At 38.0% G+C, this 18,517-nt stretch overlaps 2 protein-coding genes across 2 annotated transcripts in view; both read right to left on the bottom strand.

Moving 5' to 3' along the window:
• Positions 1–7,363, bottom strand: part of kat2a (K(lysine) acetyltransferase 2A) — a 9,231-nt gene extending 1,868 nt beyond the window's left edge. Inside the window, exons 1-17 of the mRNA XM_008417062.2 lie at positions 6,951–7,363; positions 6,539–6,662; positions 5,625–5,770; positions 5,447–5,536; positions 5,183–5,364; positions 4,893–5,084; positions 4,574–4,680; positions 4,089–4,193; positions 3,559–3,695; positions 3,194–3,402; positions 2,982–3,108; positions 2,400–2,510; positions 2,168–2,311; positions 1,948–2,062; positions 1,834–1,870; positions 1,659–1,722; positions 175–259 (exon numbers count right to left, since the gene is read on the bottom strand). Of these exons, the coding sequence (XP_008415284.1) occupies positions 175–259; positions 1,659–1,722; positions 1,834–1,870; positions 1,948–2,062; positions 2,168–2,311; positions 2,400–2,510; positions 2,982–3,108; positions 3,194–3,402; positions 3,559–3,695; positions 4,089–4,193; positions 4,574–4,680; positions 4,893–5,084; positions 5,183–5,364; positions 5,447–5,536; positions 5,625–5,770; positions 6,539–6,662; positions 6,951–7,175 (2,200 nt within the window). The 5' untranslated portion in view covers positions 7,176–7,363. The remainder of the gene's footprint in view (positions 1–174; positions 260–1,658; positions 1,723–1,833; positions 1,871–1,947; positions 2,063–2,167; positions 2,312–2,399; positions 2,511–2,981; positions 3,109–3,193; positions 3,403–3,558; positions 3,696–4,088; positions 4,194–4,573; positions 4,681–4,892; positions 5,085–5,182; positions 5,365–5,446; positions 5,537–5,624; positions 5,771–6,538; positions 6,663–6,950) is intronic.
• Positions 7,364–8,068: 705 nt separating this feature from the next.
• rab5c (RAB5C, member RAS oncogene family) lies at positions 8,069–17,536 on the bottom strand. The gene is made up of 6 exons (XM_008417060.2): positions 17,426–17,536; positions 11,988–12,338; positions 10,202–10,353; positions 9,986–10,108; positions 9,812–9,905; positions 8,069–9,477 (listed from the first exon to the last, which is right to left on the bottom strand). The coding sequence occupies exons 2-6, from the start codon at positions 12,151–12,153 to the stop codon at positions 9,350–9,352; spliced, it is 663 nt and encodes a 220-aa protein (XP_008415282.1). The 5' UTR covers positions 12,154–12,338; positions 17,426–17,536; the 3' UTR covers positions 8,069–9,349.
• Positions 17,537–18,517: the final 981 nt, after the last annotated feature.

Raw genomic sequence — 18,517 nt, 5'->3', positions numbered from 1 at the left:
AAGATCTATTTATTACATAAAAATAGAATCAAAAGAAATAGTGAAAGATTTATCAAATAAACCAGTAGTATATGCCGTTTTAAATTTGTTTGATATAGTTTATATGGACATTTAAAATAAGAATAAACATATAGGTGATATTAATCTATAAAAAAGAGGTAGATGCTCTCTTACCAATAGGAAAGCGGATGACTTCATAGTAATCAGGAGCTTCAGATTTCTTCACTGGTTCCATGAAAGGCCAAGCATCAGTATGAGTCTGACAGAAAAATAGAATAAAATCAATTTGCTACACAGCTTCAAAAACGTTTAGCTTCATATCTCCACACTTTTCTAGACCCAAAATTCCAGACTTTCTCAATGGCTTTAAGAACACTTTGGACCAGCGGATATAAAACATTTACCCTGAAAATGTCAAAAAAATTAACAGCAAAAACGAATTATTCAAAACACAAGGATTTCCACTTAATGAGTAAAAATGTAAAAGATTTAATGAAACAAAGTGACAAATCTGACTCAAATTAAATTATATTGAAATATTACTTTACTGTGTCAATCACAAAGCTCCACATGTATGTCAGGTATATTTGTGAAGGGCTGGTTCAGACACCTTTAACCCTTCTGTCAATTTTCCAACTTTAAACCCAGAAAATTCTGTATCAAAGGAAAAATGCAACACTTCCTCTACATTTTTAAATCAGTCATGTAGTGTAATTGCATAAGAAAGGTTCTTTACTTTACTTTCCTTATGCTTCATCACAGAACACAACAAACTGAAAAAGTTAGGGTACTGCATGTCTGAGTGGCACACTATTGGTTACTGTAATGCATTACTGATAATGTGCTAATGCTACCACAAAGCAGCTTTTATGCACTAGCTGTCCTCATTAATTATTCATTGGTTAGATGATCAATTGTGTGCTTTATTCAAGAAACAAAACCTTTGCAACTTCTTAACTGCTTCTGAAACTGTTGAGAGGTTTCAACGTTCAGGCTGCTGCAAAATACTACAATTGGCCAACAATGGATTTGACAAAACAAACAGTGGACATGTTCATTGTGTTGTCATGGTATAAAACTCCGAGGTCTTCTATTTTACAACTCGGAAAACAAAATGCTGATGGTAAACTTTAAATGGCAGCGGTGATGTAAGCATAAAGTGGTTTTCCAGTTTGCTGTGAGCAAAGGAGAAGGATTATGCTGCAAATACTTTGTATTTTTAATACAAATCCAACCTGTCTCTTCCGAAGCAAATACAGATCCAAGGATTTACAAGTTTATTCCAATTTATCTATCAAATTATGTGTCTGCAGGGTTTACCCGATTTTTGTAAAATATGTTTTTAAAGTACACACTGCTGGTTGGTGATTTTCTTTGTCGAAATCCATGAGTCGTTCTTAGTCTTAATGCATTTATTGAATAGAAAAGAAAATTTAAGATATTTTTCATTCCTGAAAACTGATCAATTCTGGTGTACGGATTGGTGAATATGCTCAGAAAAAGCAAACCTTTGATATTCTACATTTTTCCTGTTTCCAACAATGAGCCAGTTACAGAAAATGATTCATACAAGTTCTATACTTTTCAAGACGGCGTAGAACCATTTTTATTAGTCCCAGTTTGGTCATTTTTGTTTTCTGTTGGCAGGTGATTCTAACCTTTATTTGTGCCAGAAGGTTCTTCAGCATGTTGTGAAGCACATCAGGGTCCTTCACCTCTTTCCTGCAAAAGATCAATGTTTAAACTATAAATGATGCAGAAGACTATCTACATGCAAATAAAAGATAGAAAAATTTGGTAAAATAATCAATGCAGCCTATAGAAGGTGTTTACCCTTTGTCCTTGCTACTGGGTTTCCAGCCCGTCTCTCCTGAAACGAACACAGATCTTAGTCATATGATGAATAATTTAATTGTACATGTCAGCTTACGTCTTGTACAGACTCACTTATTCCAGGGATGCTTTCCACTGGGATCTGTCGCACGCCCTCTTTGAAGCAGGTCAGGCCTGGGTAAACCTTTCTGATCTGACTCTGTTTTCTCTCAATCAGCTTCTTTATAATCTAGAATGATCACGCCAAAATTGGATATAATAAACAAATTACCAACACAGATACACTCAAAACTGGTCATTTTTGGCAATAAAGATATTTATCATCCTTACACACCTCCTTCTGTCTTTTAATAATGTGAGAAAGCTCTGTGTAGGGGATCCTTGGGTTTAGCTCACACTCCATCAAGGTTGCTCCCTCATAGTCTTTGATATAGCCCAGGTATCGACCCTTGGGCACTTTGATATCTTTGGAGAAACCCTATATAGAAAGAAAATATAACATTAAGGATAAAAGGAGACATGAATCAACAGAAGCACTGATAATGAGCTGGCTGTGCCTCCAGTACCTGCTTTTTGAAGTAGCCAATGGCATACTCATCAGCATAAGTGAGGAAATAAAGGATGTTGTGTTTAATGTGATACTCCTTCAGGTGGTTCATCAGGTGGGTGCCGTAGCCCTTTAAAAAAAAAAAGTAAACACAGTTACGTTTGCTATTATTTACTGAGATGTATGACAAGCAGATGTCAAACAAAATATCTTGCGGATCTTCCCACACTGTGTTCATGTAGCGTTTTTACAAACTAAACTTGCCAATTCCTTTAAATCTTGAAAACGTTTTAATTTATCTAAGGTGATATAATCAGTGTCCTCATTTTCAATAATCTGTCTATCAACTGGGCCATATGGAGCAACCTAGTTTGCTTATCCAAACACCAACTTTGAGTGGACCAAAATGTTTTCTTCTTTTCCTAAAATCGATGTTTTTTACTGGTCTTGTTAAAAGTCTGAATTTAAATCTGATTGAGATGTTACAACGTGATTATTACTACTTGAAAAGTCTCCAACGAGGCTGTAAAAAAACTACTGAAACTTTAAAGAGTGTCATAAAAACACAAGCAGGGTGGAAGGTAGTTCAGGTCATGGTTACCTTGACTTGTTCATTGGACGTGACGGCACAGAACACTATCTCTGTGAAGCCCTGAGTGGGGAACATCCTAAAACAGATGCCTCCAATGACGCGGCCATCTTTAATGAGGGCTAAGGTTTTGTGCTTCCTGTGAAAACAGGGATTGTTAGGGAATGTTTGCCAGGGGGAAAAAAACAGATGACAAAAAATTAAGTAGGAGAACATTCACTTACGGGTCAAACACGAGTCGTGTGATGTACTCTTTGGGCATGCGAGGTAACTGATGGGAAAATACGTTCTGAAGGCCAACAAGCCACATCARGATCTTCTTGTTGGACTTTTGGGAAAGGGAGTTTCCGATAACGTGGAACTCAATGATGCCCCGTCTCTCTTCTAGTCTGGCCGTCTCGTCACGAGCAGCATTAGGTGTCAGCAGATTAGTCTAGAACCATTAATGATCTGTTAGTATTTCCGGTCTTTCATATACACACAAACTACGCTGGATTGCAGTCATTTAACACAAAGGGAGAAATATTTAGTAGATTGCTGTAAATCAAACGATACTAATTGCTGAGCAGGTTTATGGGGACCGACCGACCTCCGGTCCGAGCATAGCAGCAGGATCAGTGATCGTCATCATGACTTCATTCACCAACTCCATAGGAATGTCCCCCATCACACGGATCCTCTTAGCGTCTTCCAGCGTCAACGCCTCTGGAAGTTTGCGTTTGTCCCCTAAAGAGGAARTGACATTTTTCAGGTTAAAACAACGGTTAGGCTKTTTTTATATTATTCATTTTTGTAAGAATATTTTCATATTTTAGGCCAAACTACTATATTTTATGAAATCAAATACAATTTTGTGCCACACTGCCTTTTCAAGAAATAAAGTTGCTACCTGGATTTAACAAACCAAATAACTACAAGGCTAAATAATTTCTAATTTCTTAAACAATCACCTCTAAAGACAAATCAWATGGTCTTGGAAAAGGTGTTGGACTGTTTAAGACGGGTCAAAATCATCGATGTCAAGCAGAGTAAACATCTATCTGCAGTTCTTTTTTGCTTAGCCAGGCAGAGTGGAGCTTTTAGCTCCCAGAGTAAACCGAAGGAGAGTCAGTCACTGACCTGTGATGGGCTCTACGCCTCCCGTATCCGTACTGCCCAGAGAGGAGGAGCTGTTCAGACATTTGGACAAAGCAGGAGACCCGGACGCTGAAGTAGGACTGATCACTGCAAACACAAAACCACACAGTTACAAATCCACACAACTTTGAGAACAGCATAACTCTGCACTTTGTGTCTGTTAGACCAAGTATATTAAACCTTATATCATTTCCACATAGCTTCTGTTTTTCTAATGTATTCGAACCAATGAATACTCAAAATCTAATTTAACGATACTGAGTAATGAGGTAAGGAATTTAAAGAGGTCTCAAGAGAATTTGAAATAAGCAATTCTGCTCAKTGAAAAAAAAAATCTACAATTGGAGGAGAAGCAGAAAGCAGAAAACTCTGACATGTCATCACAGGACCATTAGTGGGTTCTTAAAATGTGCTTTATTCTTATAATGTCCATTTTAATAAAATAAGTGACTCCAGCACCGCCTCACCTGTCTGATGTCCAATCTGTGTGCTTTCTGAGGCAGGCATGGTGAAGTCAGCCTCCCATATCGGTGAATTTTCCCCGTAGATTTCCTCCTCCAGCATCGACAAGAACCTGGAAACAAACATCCATGAATAACTTATTAATAAAGGATGATAGAGAGACTGCAACGTAAATATTCAAGATTAAATTCATTTATAAACACAGAGCGATTTTTGAAAAATGAGAAATGTAAAATTATACCGAAACTCATCAACAACCCTGTTGCATCTACAGTCACAGCTATAACAGAAGCCACACGGCGGCATCGGAGAAGCAGCTCTTACTTGGGAAAGTGCGTAAGGATAAGTGTGCGTTTCTCTGGCAGCAGTTTGTCCTTCTCCACTCTAAACTTCTCCAGGAGCTGGCGGCGAGTAACGGTAAAGATGGACTTGAGTAAGTTCCGGCCAAACACCTGCGTGGTTTCGTAGCGAGGCAGGCTGTCGTTACTTTGCGGGACGTGGCAGTAGCACAACCACCTGGCAGCAATGAAGATCAAAACTTCTGTTAAGCACAGAACCTAGCATAGATCAGGAAAATAAACACATGCTTTCTCGTTGCAAACTCCTGCACACACCTGGTGTAGTCCAACTTGTATGCTGTTGCATCGTCTTTCTGCGTGCGCTGACGATACTGCGTCGGTGTCTCAAGCTTCCAGTAATTCAGACATATGAGAAACATCTTTGAGAGCTCAAACATGGTCTGTCTCTCCTTTGGCGCAAGGTGGCTGAACTTGTACTGTACAAAATTCAAAACGCCCTGCACAACGAAAAGGAGGACAAAATTAGCAGAACAAAAACTGTTCTTGAGACTTTGTTTGTTATAATAAGCTTTGCATTACCTGCTCGATGTTGGGCTTTTCAAACGGTGGACTTCCCAGGGATCCCTCCACAACTGGCTGACTCATCTGCAGGATGCATTTCCTCAGTAGCTTAAGGAACACAAGGGAATACATTGATCACAAAGCTGTCTACTGTGGCAATTAAAATCATTGCAGCTGAACTGAAGCCCTGGCTTACCTTGAAAAGGTAGAAGTACACTTGTTTGGTATCAGTGTCCTCTTCTTTGTGTACAGACATGAAAAGGTTCTCGACGTCAACCACCATCCCCAACAGCCTGTTAATCTCATCCTCAGACACATTCTCCAGATGGGACACGTGATCAGCTGTGGGACAAAACATCAGTGTAAGTATTCAGTCTCCTTACCGAATATCTGCTAAGTTGAAGGTGGAATTTAAAAAAAATCAATGAAAGGGTTTTTTAGGTAGATATTCCTTTTTATCTTGAATATAAAATCCATCTCCGCTTGTCCATCTGACACTAGTTTTTAATATGGCTTAAATAATAAATCACTTATCTGAGAACAATCCTGGAAGATGATATAATGAAGCAAATGAAATGTAAGTAATGAAATGTACTTACAATCTTAAGATTTATCAACTCCATCCTTAAGATTGATCAAAGGCAATTTATATATAAATATATAAGTAGTATATTTATATATACCCTAAACTTGTGCATCACACTCACATAAAAGATGTGTATCCATATGAGACATTTCTGGTTATATAAGGCAAAATAAAAAAAATAAAAATTAAAAATACAATAATCCCAAAACACTGTCTATATGTACACTTAAGAATATGTTTTTTGTTTGTTGTGGGGGTTTTTTCCCCACCAAGTCCATGAAACTGCAGCAGTAATTCTGGATAATCTATGAATACATTGGGGTGATTTAAACTGTATGGAACCCACTTAAACAGATMATCTCTGCAAAAATAGAAATATAATTTCTTGTGTATGGCTTGGCAGGGGAAAAAAATAACCAAATCCACATTGCAGGTTGACCAATTTTAATTTCGGAAATGTATCTGGTGTTTAAATGCACAGCGCTCTGCGTGTTATTCGGAGAAGGGGTCTGGTTAGTTTGTACCCAGTGCATGTCCACAGCTGCGGCAGGACTCGCTCAGGCTGGCTGCTTGCTGCTGCAGATCAATCCGTGTAGCTGAAGGGGGGTTCGGGTTTTTCCATCCATTGCACTTACATGTGTCACTGGCCTGAGAATAAAAACAAAACAAACCACATGGGCGACTTAAAATGCACACCAATTCACGTTTCTGCAAGCCAATAACTGATATCAATTAAGCTAGCAGAGGAGAAATATCCTTCCACAGGTTTGCGTTTATTTTAAATGCCCATTTCTCTGTCAGAGTAGCTAGCTACAACGCTGTACAGCTACGCCGATAAACTGTGTCAATAGTTCGTTATTATATAGGGCATATTACATATGATACAATCACGTCATTGCTTTGTTGTTGTAAACTTTGGCTAGCCATGTTAGCTACCTTGCACGCGGAGAATACGCCAAGTTTTTCAAGCTTTTTCGCCCGTGGAAAAGCTCGGACTTGGGCTTTCTTCTGGCTCGCACGCTGTTGCTGGCTAAGTCCTGGTCTAACCGGGTCGCTGTTCCCTGTACCGGAGCCTGCTGCTGCAGCACCGGACCCCGCTGAGCCACTCGACTGGGCTTGGAGAAGCCGGGGCTGTAAGGCCTGTGTAGCCGGGTCCGACATATCCACGCTGCGGGTACAGACTCCCTCCGCTACCGATTAGCTCATACGCTGCCTTTAGGTACAGTCAGAAAAATGAGTTTTCCCACATACACACCTAAAAGTAACGTTTACCTGGAGATAGTGTTATATTCAGATAACGGAATCTCACGCTCAATTTAAAAAAGAAAAAAAAAGTCAAATTTTATTTGCAAAAAATATTTATCCTCTAAACTGAGATTATCATTTGCAGCAACCTGCAGGTTTTCAAGTCCTTACCGACCCCTAGTGGGAAAAGAGGGAAACTGCAACCTGAGTGTGGAAATGGGCAGGCGATAAACTTACAAAAATAACATGATCGGATGTTTTTTATTTAAAACAGGAAAGCAAAATGTTGAAACTACTGCAAAAATAAGTCAAACCTGTTTCTTTTAAAGTTTGTTTTTGCATATTAAAATATCAGAGCATACATAAACATTTAGCATTTTTTCGAAGTATCTATGCGAAAATTAGCCTACGTTTCAACTGTTCTGCATATCACCACACAACGCTGGGAGTATTAGGGCAATATTAGCTGCTTAATTACCCCGTTTTGTTTCTGAAACAATCTTTGCTAAGGAAGTTGGTGGCCATTTTTTCCCCAGCCAGCTGACCAGAAGTATGTTGCAAAAAGTGTGGGCGGGGCATCGCGGTATTTCACCAAAACAACCAGTGCCAACTCTGGTTATTCCAACATCTTCACACCTATACAAATTATATAGCTATAAAGGTGAGGTTTTAATGTCATGTACATTTTTAATGCTAAATTTAGAGCACTTACTCCATAGCTTAAATAAATCTACCATCAAAAGTGGATTTATTCTTTGAAAAACACCCAATATAAAAAAAAAAAAAATTAAAAAATCACTCAAAGAAGATACCTTCGGCTCTTTTATTTGTAAAATTACATTTTCTTTCCTCCTTCTCTACCCGTTACCCACTTTACAGCAGCAAGCGCTGCTCTGGTGCAAGTTCTTCTGTGCAAGATGGTGATGCCACAGCAGGATGACAAGATTACTCAAACTCAAGCCCTCCTTGAAATGAAAGAAGCAGAGGATAACATCTCAATTCACAAAGCTGATGAGACAGAACCAGTGCATTTAATACCATGAATCTCCAGAGGAAAAAGAAATTAAGACATGAAAAAATAATTAAATTTGACAGAATACAAACAGATTGGGAATATTTGTTGTTGTTTTTGACAGTAACTACAGATTGATTACAAACTTCAAAAGTCTGTTACAAATACAGAAATATGTTTAAATGCAGTTGTGATTTTGGTCAAGAAAAGAAAAAAAAAAAGAATCTTTACACATCTCCCATTTTACACTGATAATTCAGAAACATTACATTAATGCTAAAATTACATACGGGTGAAATTGTTAATAAAGTTGCATTTACTGTATAAGTTTGGATAACATAGATAAATGATTGTAAAACCTTAAGATAGGTTTCAAAATCATACTGACCAGTCTGTGCCAAAAGAAAAAAACTGTAATAATAGAGATAAATCAATCAATCTACACAGCTCAGCTCTGTAAGAAATCTGCCCATTTGTTCTCTCTTGGTGAAAACCTCCTGACCCAATTCCTTAAGACTCCATATGCACCTTGCTTTTAACATAAGACCATGATGGAAACATTTATGGTGCACTTGCAAAGCGAGTCCAAGTTGTGCAACGACGGGGTTATCAAACCTACACATTTTCCTTCCTTTTCCATTAATTAGATTTCCTCTGTACAAACACAGAACAGTGGACAAGATGCCTCTCTTAGGAGCAATTGTTAATGACTTCTGTTTGTTTTCCTTCCATGAATGGGATTTGTTTTTTTGTTTTTTTCCCCTCCAAGGTGACGTCATGTGTCCATCATCAAAAGAAAGGTCATGGAATGGCGAGTCCCGGGGTGAAAAAACACGATTCTGTGAATAAGCCTGTAGGTCGATTTCTTGGTATTTTTGGCAGGTTCATCAAGCTGGAACCATCAGTGGGGATCTGGCAATCTACTGGCCAGTATGCTCATTTTGTCGAACAGTTTAGTTGGTGCCGAGAGGATAAGTTGGTCTGTTGGTGGTTTGGTTGGACCAACGGGGGCGTCGTTTTACAGCTGGCTAATATCTGGTGTCGTTGATCGGCTGGATCAGCTGATTTATTGAGTTAGTTAGTTTCCACCCCCACAGCACTGGCCACTTCTGCCCTGTGGCGCGGTTTCCTGCAGGTCCACGCCACCTCTGGCCCGTCCGCCTGGTCCCGCTCCGCCCTGGGGCTCGTTCTTCGGAAGTTTCTTGGCTGTTGCAGAGAATAAAGATAATTGGTCAATCTCCGGCTTAAAGTATTGCAACAATGGATTCTACCAATAACTATCTACCAATGAACCTAAAAAAAATGGTGACAAATGACCAACATTTTAAGTAGAATCACATTAAAACTAAGATTAAATTGAAAGAAGAAACAGAAAACTTTTACACTGAAATGTCTATGATAGAAGGTTCTAATATTTTGTTTCCAGTCAAAAGCAAAATTTATTTAAATGCATTTACAGTGTTACTAGGAGGTAGCAATTTATTCTCAGCCTGTACAAATGATTCATGAATTAATAGTTGGACTTCTGAGAAACACTCACCTATAGCCATAAAAATCTCATTAACATTCATTGCGGTCTTGGCTGAAGTTTCCATGAAGAGCAAGCTGTTGTCGTCTGCATATGCTTGTGCTTCCTACAGGGCCAAAGGAAACATCTCAGGGCATTTTGACCTTGAAAATTAATCTGTAGCAGATTCTGCATTATTCCCCTTACCTGGAAATCTACGGCTCTCTTGCTGGCCAGGTCGGCTTTGTTTCCTGCCAGTGCAATGACGATGTTGGGGCTGGCTTGTCGCTGCAGCTCCTTCACCCAGTTCTTTGCACGTGTGAATGTATCCTTTACAACAGAAAGGTGCAAAATAGTGTGATACCACACTTAAATCTGACTCGATTACACAAATAGTCGACCAGAGTTTTGGCTGTCACTCACTGTGTTGGTGATGTCGAAGACCACAATGGCAGCCTGGGCTCCTCTGTAGTACATAGGCGCCAAGCTGTGATACCGTTCCTGTCCTGCGGTGTCCCAGATCTCAAACTTGACTGTTGTATCATCCAAACATACCGTCTGTGTGAGGAAGGCAGCTAAAAAGATAATTAGAAAAAGAATTTTAAACGGATTAAAAAATAAAAATACGTTTTGGTGCAATGATAAAGAAAAAAAACACAAGTCACTAAATTGGGACACATTAATAATATGAAATCAATTATTTACATTCATAATCTGCTGAAAACGCTACAAATCAGGGTAAGAAAAAAAAAAAAACGTAGGAAACAAAAGAAAGCAACTCACTTTACCAGGAGGAAATGTTGTTTTATGAAATACACTCACACAATCAGCCATCTCTCACATGACACTTAAAGCTTAGCTCCTTCTTGCATAGTACACATTTTAAAGCTTTGTAATCTTTGACCAGGCATGCCACTGACCACAAGTTCAATAGAAAGCAAAAAAAAAAAAAAAACAAGTGCTGACTCGTTTTATTTTCACCCATTCTTTGGCGAGTATCCTGTTCCTACATTCTTATGCAAGTTGACTCATCAGAAACCGGATACAGCAGGGAAGACAGTTAGGGAAAAAGTGACTATGAAATGACTTATTTCATACATGTACAATCTTAAATATTCACTCGACTGCCCTGTAGATACTGAACATCTGTATATTCATAAAAAAAAAAAAACACATTTCTAAAAGTGCTACCCAGTGAAGTGTGCTCATCTTCTGAAAAAGGCAAAAATGTGGAAAACCCACAAAAACCTGTGGAATAAAAGAAAGAAAAGTGGAAAGTTTCCAGTTGTTAATCCAGTTTCAGACGGATTAACATATTTCTGTTTAGCAATTCAATTCGTAACATTCCTCCTTTAGTTCAAAGCTCCATTTAACTGGCATTTGCCCTCATTATGATTTGATGCTACAATCTAGGTCCACTGAAACAGTCAAGAGACATGTGTCACTTTCTGCAATTTGACCAGTTTTGGTAAAGATGTCTGCCTACTTTGTGTGAAGAGCCTGAAGCCAGTCGAAGTCATCCTTTGCTCTTGGAAGAACTGGTTTTACCGGTCCTTCTCCTGACTAAACTGACAACAGATATGAGAAAGACCTGCCAGAAGTCAGATCACTTCTACTGGCATGGACAAGTCTTCTGCTTCAGGGCTCAAGTCTGATGTTTTAAATCAAGAGTGCACAATCAGTTCGGAACCTAAATGTTTGACGCAAATCAAATAACTTCATGTGCAGAAATATTTAATTAGAAGTCTACCAGCTTTTTACGCCTTTTAGATAGCCCAAATGACTTTTAAATGACTCCTGTGTACCACCAGCTGGTGGAAGAATGCAGCACAAAAAAACACAGGGAAACTGAGAAAGAAAAACAAGGATTTAAATGTTTTTTTTTTCCAGTTGTGAAAAGTAGGTAGGTATACAGTTTAATTTATTAACTTTCCATTTATTATTTTACAAATCTAAGATAATCTAGCTAATCTAGTTTTAGTCACACTTTATTCTGTGCTTTGTAATTTAAAGGATAAAAGTGATAATTTCTGAAATCTGAAGACCTTTTTATGTTGATTTGTATTTGGAATATGCCATGCATCTATAAATTACTACATCATCAGAACTCACTAATACTACAGATTACAAATACAGTGCTTTAAAAAAAAAGAAAAAAAAAAGCATGTTTTCCTGCATGGAAAACATACAGAAATCCTGGACTCCTTACCTCCGATGGTGCTCTCTTGGTACTCGTGAAACTGGCCCTTGACGAAGCGCAGCACCAGGCTGGACTTTCCAACTGCCGATTCTCCCAGTAGCACTAGTTTGAACTGACATATCTTGTTGCTAGCAGCGGTGCCGTTGGTCCGTGCTGGTCCACCTCGCCCTGCCATATTGCAGCGTTGGAAATTACAAGAAAAAAAAAAAAAAAAGCCGTGTGTGGGAGGGGCAGGAGAGGATGAATGAGTAAAGGCTTAAGTTTTTTCTGCAGAAGGACGGTGAAGCTGAGGTAAACGCAGGTGGGCTCAGGTCATGCAGGTAGCTTTCCTGGAGGAAGACGACACCTCACTACTGAGAGCTGCAAAAGCAGAGAGAAAAGCATTTCAGTTTATTGAGTTTCTACTAAACAACCACAGTCTCCAAATACAATCAAAATAGAAATCCACCAAAAACAGAAATCATCCTTATGCTTCTGCACTAAAGCTTTGTTGTCGGCTTCAGAAACCTTAAAAACTGAAGTTGTTGATGCAAAACACCACCATCAGACTCATTACCCCGTTTGAGAGTTATTCATTTAGCCTTGTTTAGTAAACAAGTGCTAAAGGAGAAAACTCCATGGCTTATTTGAAATTGGGCCCTTGGTTTTTCTCCCACAGGCTACACTCAGACCATACTAAAGTTTCTTAAGATGCTAATGCATCTCTGAAACAAGAGGCAAAAATAATCAAATCAATAATCAATTCAATTACTTAAAGTTAAAATTGTTTGTAAACTAGAAATATTGAGATACAAGTCCTTTTCTTTAATCCATATCATGCAACATATATCTACTGAACATGAATAAGTGGTGAAGGTACTGAATGGTTAATGTAAACAGATCTATTAACCAAAAGCTGCAGCGCCCTAATCCAGCTGGTAATCTGTAGGACATGCAAAGAAGCAGAGCATGAAATCCAACACTCATTAACGCACCTGGTTCTGGCATGTCACAATAAAACAGCTGTCCAATAACAGGTCCTCAGTCTATTACATGCAAATCAGAAGTCTCAAGACAGACATGTAAAAAATACAAAATGTGCAACATTAAGCAACCAACAGCTCAGTCCAACAGCTCAGTTATTTTTAAATGCAATGTACTAAAGTGCAGCCAGTTTACCTAGAAGCTGATCAAACTTTGTCAGACAGGTGACCAGGATTTAATTTACTTTGGGATTTTTTTGTTGAATTATGCAGAAACATAATGATACAATGTTTTTTTTTCTCTCTCTCTCTCTAAAGATGGCCCTCATCTAAACCAGCTGAGCCAAAATAACCATAAACAACTTCCTGTTGGTAGAGGTTTTTAGAGACACAACCAAATTTCCTTACAGCTAACTATATATAAATATTATTGAACATTTCTGTGCATCATTGGTTGTTAAAGTGCATCCAGAGTCCCACATAAACACACAAACAAAAAGGTGTACAATTAAAATCCCATAGACATTTGGCAACAAGGCCTTCTGATAGATGTCATGTATTCAGTCCGTTAAGATGAACATAAATCCCAAAATTCAACTTCAATTCAAGATTTTAAAATATCCCATTTCATTATCCACATGTGTTTTTTTTGCAAAGACTGAGCAACTCTAAAAAATATTCATTGTTTGACTTGTAGTCAAGAGTAAAAAAAGGGGAACTCAAATGGAGGCAGACGTAAGCCACAGCAATATTTTAGATTCACTGTAATTCAGTATTTATAAACCACTGAGACTTTTATGACTACTGCATATCTACATACCAGCGCATTTCGCTTCATGTTTGCCAGACATGACAGTCTTAAAACTTCACAAAATCTTTTTTCTGCTGGATGACAAACATTAGGTCAGTCAGCTTCTGCTCCGTCAAAGGACAGGAAACAACTCAGCTAAAAGCAGGAAGTGAAGATTGCAGAACACTTAACTGCTGAACACAATAAATCCAGCAGTCTAACAGACAGTTTGACGCTGAATTCTTACCCAGAGTATGAAGCATAGATATTTGCTGGTAGAGTGTGGTAATGTACTGGAAAGAAGAAATAAGTAGAGTTTTTTTTTTTTTTAAAGAAGCAGGGCTTTTCCCCAGCATGCAGCTTAACTCATTCTTAATCTTTAGCATGTGACTGCAGATCACAGCTTTGTCCATAAAATATTCAGGACTTGCATGTTTTATTTGACAGTGCAGCAACCATGTTCTACTAATGTGTTAGCATTAAAACATCAGCAAGCTGCACTACTCCTTTTTCAAAAAACTGCAACTTTTACGTATTTTGCAGATGCTAACAGTGTTGTGAAGGTACCTGGCAGACAAGTACTCAATTTCACAGCACATCAAAAACAAAACAAACAAAAAAAAAATAAATCAGGTAGGAATGAAGGCGCTCTGCTCACCTGGACAAACAAAGGTCAGTCTGTACTTGTGTGCTCGCAAGCAGCTGATGACAACTCTCCTGCATTCCTCGCTTAAGGAATCAGTGGTAATAACTGAAACACCGCCAAGATTTTTTGTAACACTTGTACCTTAATCATGCATTATGAGAGAGGGAATCTCTAAAGTGCACTCAGAACCTTGATAATGAAATGGGATCGAGAGAGAGAAAAGCAGGACATGGTCAGGGGAAAGGGGAGGAAGAAGCAGCAGCAGTCACAAGAGCCTGTTAAATATTCATCATGGCCTCCTGTTTGCTCTGCACCCAGCGTGATATCCAAGACACCAACAGGGACTGCACTACATTTAATGCAAAATATGGCAGCGTGTGCAAACTTTAAATATGTGTATGGAAGTTAAGTACTATAACTAAAACGTATTTTTGTTCTTCAGGAAAATATGTACCTTCCTGCATTGTTAATAATACTAATAATAATAGTACAAAAGAAACGGTTAATGACACTGATGTACCCCAAGGTCCAACATCGAGTTAAACTTGCTTTGTTTTTATACAAATATAAAAATACAAAGTTTGTCCATTTCATATTATTGTCCGACTTATAACTGTCATCCATTTAGACTTTCTACAAATAAAAGAAACAATACAAACTTATAATCAATGAAGAAAACAAACTACATTCTTTACCCGTCCTTACTTTTCAAGAGAACGTTAAAATTCAACTCAATCCCAGAGCAAAATTTTACTTTAACCTTGCCTTTAATTCAGCTAGACGCAATACATATCTGAAAGTGAAAATATTGGCAAATTGGTATGTTTATCTAGATGACTCCTCAGGTCTTAATGGTACATTAAGCAAACAGTACAAGTTTTATGAAGGCAACCAGAGACGAATGTTGTGAAAAAGGGTGGGGTCACAGAACAGCTGGTTGTATCTGATATAAAGGCTGCACCACAGGTCTCCCTTTGTTCCATGTACCAAGTAACCATCCAGTCTTGGCTATGGCAGTTTCAAACATACAGTCAGCAAGATTTCAAGTTCTGCACGCTGAAGTCAGATGCATTTGTCAAAACGGTAAAGATACACAGGCAGATTATCGCCTAGAATCTACAATGAAATGACAAATTCTTTTCATAGAAGGCTGTTCAAACGGTGTTTCAAGTCAAACATTTGTTTGAAAGTTTAAATATAAATGCACTGATGTGACACAGGACAAGCAACCAAGATGGTAATCACTTTAAAGGCCAATAGGAAATCACAGGAACTTCCCTTTCTTGTGACGTCTCTTAGAAGCTCAGTAACCAAACAGAGAAGTCGGAAGCCCAATCACCATCTTGTCATTTAGTTGAACGTTTCAAGGAAACTGAAAAAACAACATTCCTTTCTAGTAAGTAGACTGAATTACTGCTCACCTCTTCAGATTAGTGGGCCTTGAACTGTCTAGGTTGCTCTTCTAGATTCTTTCTCTACATCAAAAGCTAAACTATTTTGTACTTATACCTAGCATCAAAACTCAAATCGTTTTTATTCCAAATAATGTCGGCACAAAACACAAAGGGATCACCTTTAACACACCTGATTAGAAATGGAAACCCTTGTTTCCATTTTAGGTGTTGTCACCTTTGAACTTTATACAATTCGCCAGCAAACTTTGGAGAACAAACTTCAGCATACTCTTTTAAAAAAAGGAAAACATAATTTTAACAGGGCTGATTTGCCAAAAAACATATTGCCGCTTTATGAGGCCAAGGTCCAAACACCATAAACACCAGAACAGCCCATGCACATGGCTGGTTATCCCTTTCTGTCTCAAAGGTCCAAACTCTGCTCCTGTTATTAAACCATAAACAGGATCTATGAAGGAGCATGTGATTTAATGTGCTGTTAAATGTAAGCAGACACACGTGTAGATAGATAACTTTAGCAATATAACGGGGAGAAGTGCGACATTACACCTGTCAACGGTAATGACACTTTATGAGATGGCATTTAAAGGTATTTATGATTTGAGTGAAGTTTGTGAGGCGAAATTAAATGTTAGGTTACAAAAATAAGCAAGTGTAATAAAAATGGACGTGAAAGGAGTTTCCTAGCCGTATGATCATTTGAAGAAAACAGATTGCTTACGAATCCGTCAGTTAAACTGCTGAGTCTCTCAGATAAAAACAGTTATCAAGTACTTAACCGTCTCCATAAACAGTGTTTGTTATAGTCGAAACAAATGAGGTCTAAATACACATCCGCAGCACATGAAATGATTCAAGTTTCTAATGTTTCCAAGTTAGCAAAACTTCTTTCTGGTTGTGGTTAGCTTTAGCACAACAGCTAACACAGGCTGAGCGACATTAGCAGATATATAAATGACCAAGTATCTAACAAAGGCCTTAAAATGTCGTATTTTAAGGTCTGACTGTGAACAAGAATATTGTCAGCAATAAACATCTGACTAAATGCCTGAAACAAACTCCCAACTGTTAATCTTTCCTCTTCGCCTAGCATTTTAGCACTAGCTTAGTGGCGTAAACGACAGCAAAACATAAATGCTAAGCAACTGAAAAGGAAACTTTGTTTAACGTGTTTAATGCGACGACTGAATGAGTTTCTGGAAAGAGAGAGAAAAAAAAAGTACTAATTGGTTAACTTCTGATAGCATTGTTAGCAGCTGTGTCAAAAACGTCATTAAAACAACTTTCATTTTCTCGGCCGCACGTCGTCAGCTGTTTCACGCTGTCCGAAAGAAACTTGGGGTCTTTCTAACTGCGTCTCTTCCGGAATTGAAACCATATCAAAACCCTGTCAAGCAGCAGTTGTTACTTGGCTTTGAAATGTTGTTTCTCAAATTTCCCGTCTCTTACAGCCCGAAGCTCATAGCCTCACTCGATCCACTCTAATGGACATTTAGGCTGAGCTCGGACTTGGCACATCGGTTCGGTTAAATTGTACCAAATAAGGCTAAACAGCTTTTCAGTAACATAGAGTGGGCATTCTTTAAGGGTTCCCCCTCCTAACATGTTCGATCATATTAAGCGGCTCGACTTACATGACTTTTTCTTCTTTCGTTAGCCTCATCGGCAGTGGCTGTCTTCTGCTTCTTGGGGTCTGGCCTTCCCTTCCGCTAAGCGATTTTTTTCCGGGAACCTCCCACTGTTTTTGTCAGTGCCTGTCTGACCAATGACAGCGTCAGCCTGCATAAACTATTAGATTCAGAACACCGGTTAAGTTTCAAAGCTTGAACCTAAATGTGTACAGTTTTTTTTTCTCTCCAGAGGGTAGAAATAAGTTTAAAAGTGTTGCACATTGATTAAAAGATAAAGTCATTAAAAGATTTTGCTATCCCCGTCTATGTTACTTGTTCACAGCAGAGAATTTCGTATTAATTAGCGTATGATGACAAAAGGTCACACCAGAGAAATTTAGGAACGATAAACAGTGAACATTAAAGACGTGAGTGTCATTAAAAAGTTAATTTATTTCATTCGGTTCAAATAAAGTGTTCATTTCAGTTTATTTGAAACCCAAAGAGAAAGAAAAACGTCAAAATATGTCTAAACAGCCAAAATTGAGTAGAATTCCCATGCGTTTTTAGATGTGAAGACTTTTTCAAGAATTCTTCTCATGTTTTAGTCCTGAACTGTCTCTTTTAGAATKAACTAATTGCAATCAGTAAGAACCAAGAGTCATCAAATACAGCTGTTTTTTTTTTCTGTTTCTTTTGTTAACAGAAGATTAAGATCGTTAAAGGTTCCTAACTCTACTTGCAATAGGTTGTATTTGGTGATATCTAAGCAGAATCACTAGATAAATCACTAGATAACTTCATCATAATTAATGTGATTGTTGTGATAAATATATTTTGACAATAAATTGCATTGTTCCTCATTTTAGTATGGCTAGAATTGTTTAAGCACAATTTATTTACTAGTTCCCTGCAGATTGGACTGAAATTTAAAAATGAGAATATAAAGGGCTTCATCCTTCTTTTATTTTTATTTTTTTACATAATTATGGACTTTTTTACCAAGTTTYTTCTAGGATTTCTTCTGTTGATTCAAATTTGACCTATTTTTAACAGCKCTCTCTTAGAGCATTTTATCTAGGTTTAGTCAAGGATTTTGATCAATTTGTTGCTTAT

Source organism: Poecilia reticulata, linkage group LG8 (genome assembly GCF_000633615.1).
Source record: "Poecilia reticulata strain Guanapo linkage group LG8, Guppy_female_1.0+MT, whole genome shotgun sequence".
Lineage (NCBI taxonomy): Eukaryota > Metazoa > Chordata > Actinopteri > Cyprinodontiformes > Poeciliidae > Poecilia > Poecilia reticulata.
Note: the sequence above shows the minus strand (reverse complement) of the source record. Positions and strands in the feature narration are given on the sequence as shown.

Excerpts from the sequence above, each read along its gene's own strand:
- rab5c (XM_008417060.2), bottom strand. The coding sequence starts at position 12,153 with ATGGCAGGGCGAGGTGGACCAGCACGGACCAACGGCACCGCTGCTAGC. Across the intron at positions 10,109-10,201 it reads TCTTCGACATCACCAACACA|GATACATTCACACGTGCAAA; the intron begins GTGAGTGACAGC and ends TCTGTTGTAAAG. Across the intron at positions 9,478-9,811 it reads TGAGATTTTTATGGCTATAG|CCAAGAAACTTCCGAAGAAC; the intron begins GTGAGTGTTTCT and ends TCTCTGCAACAG.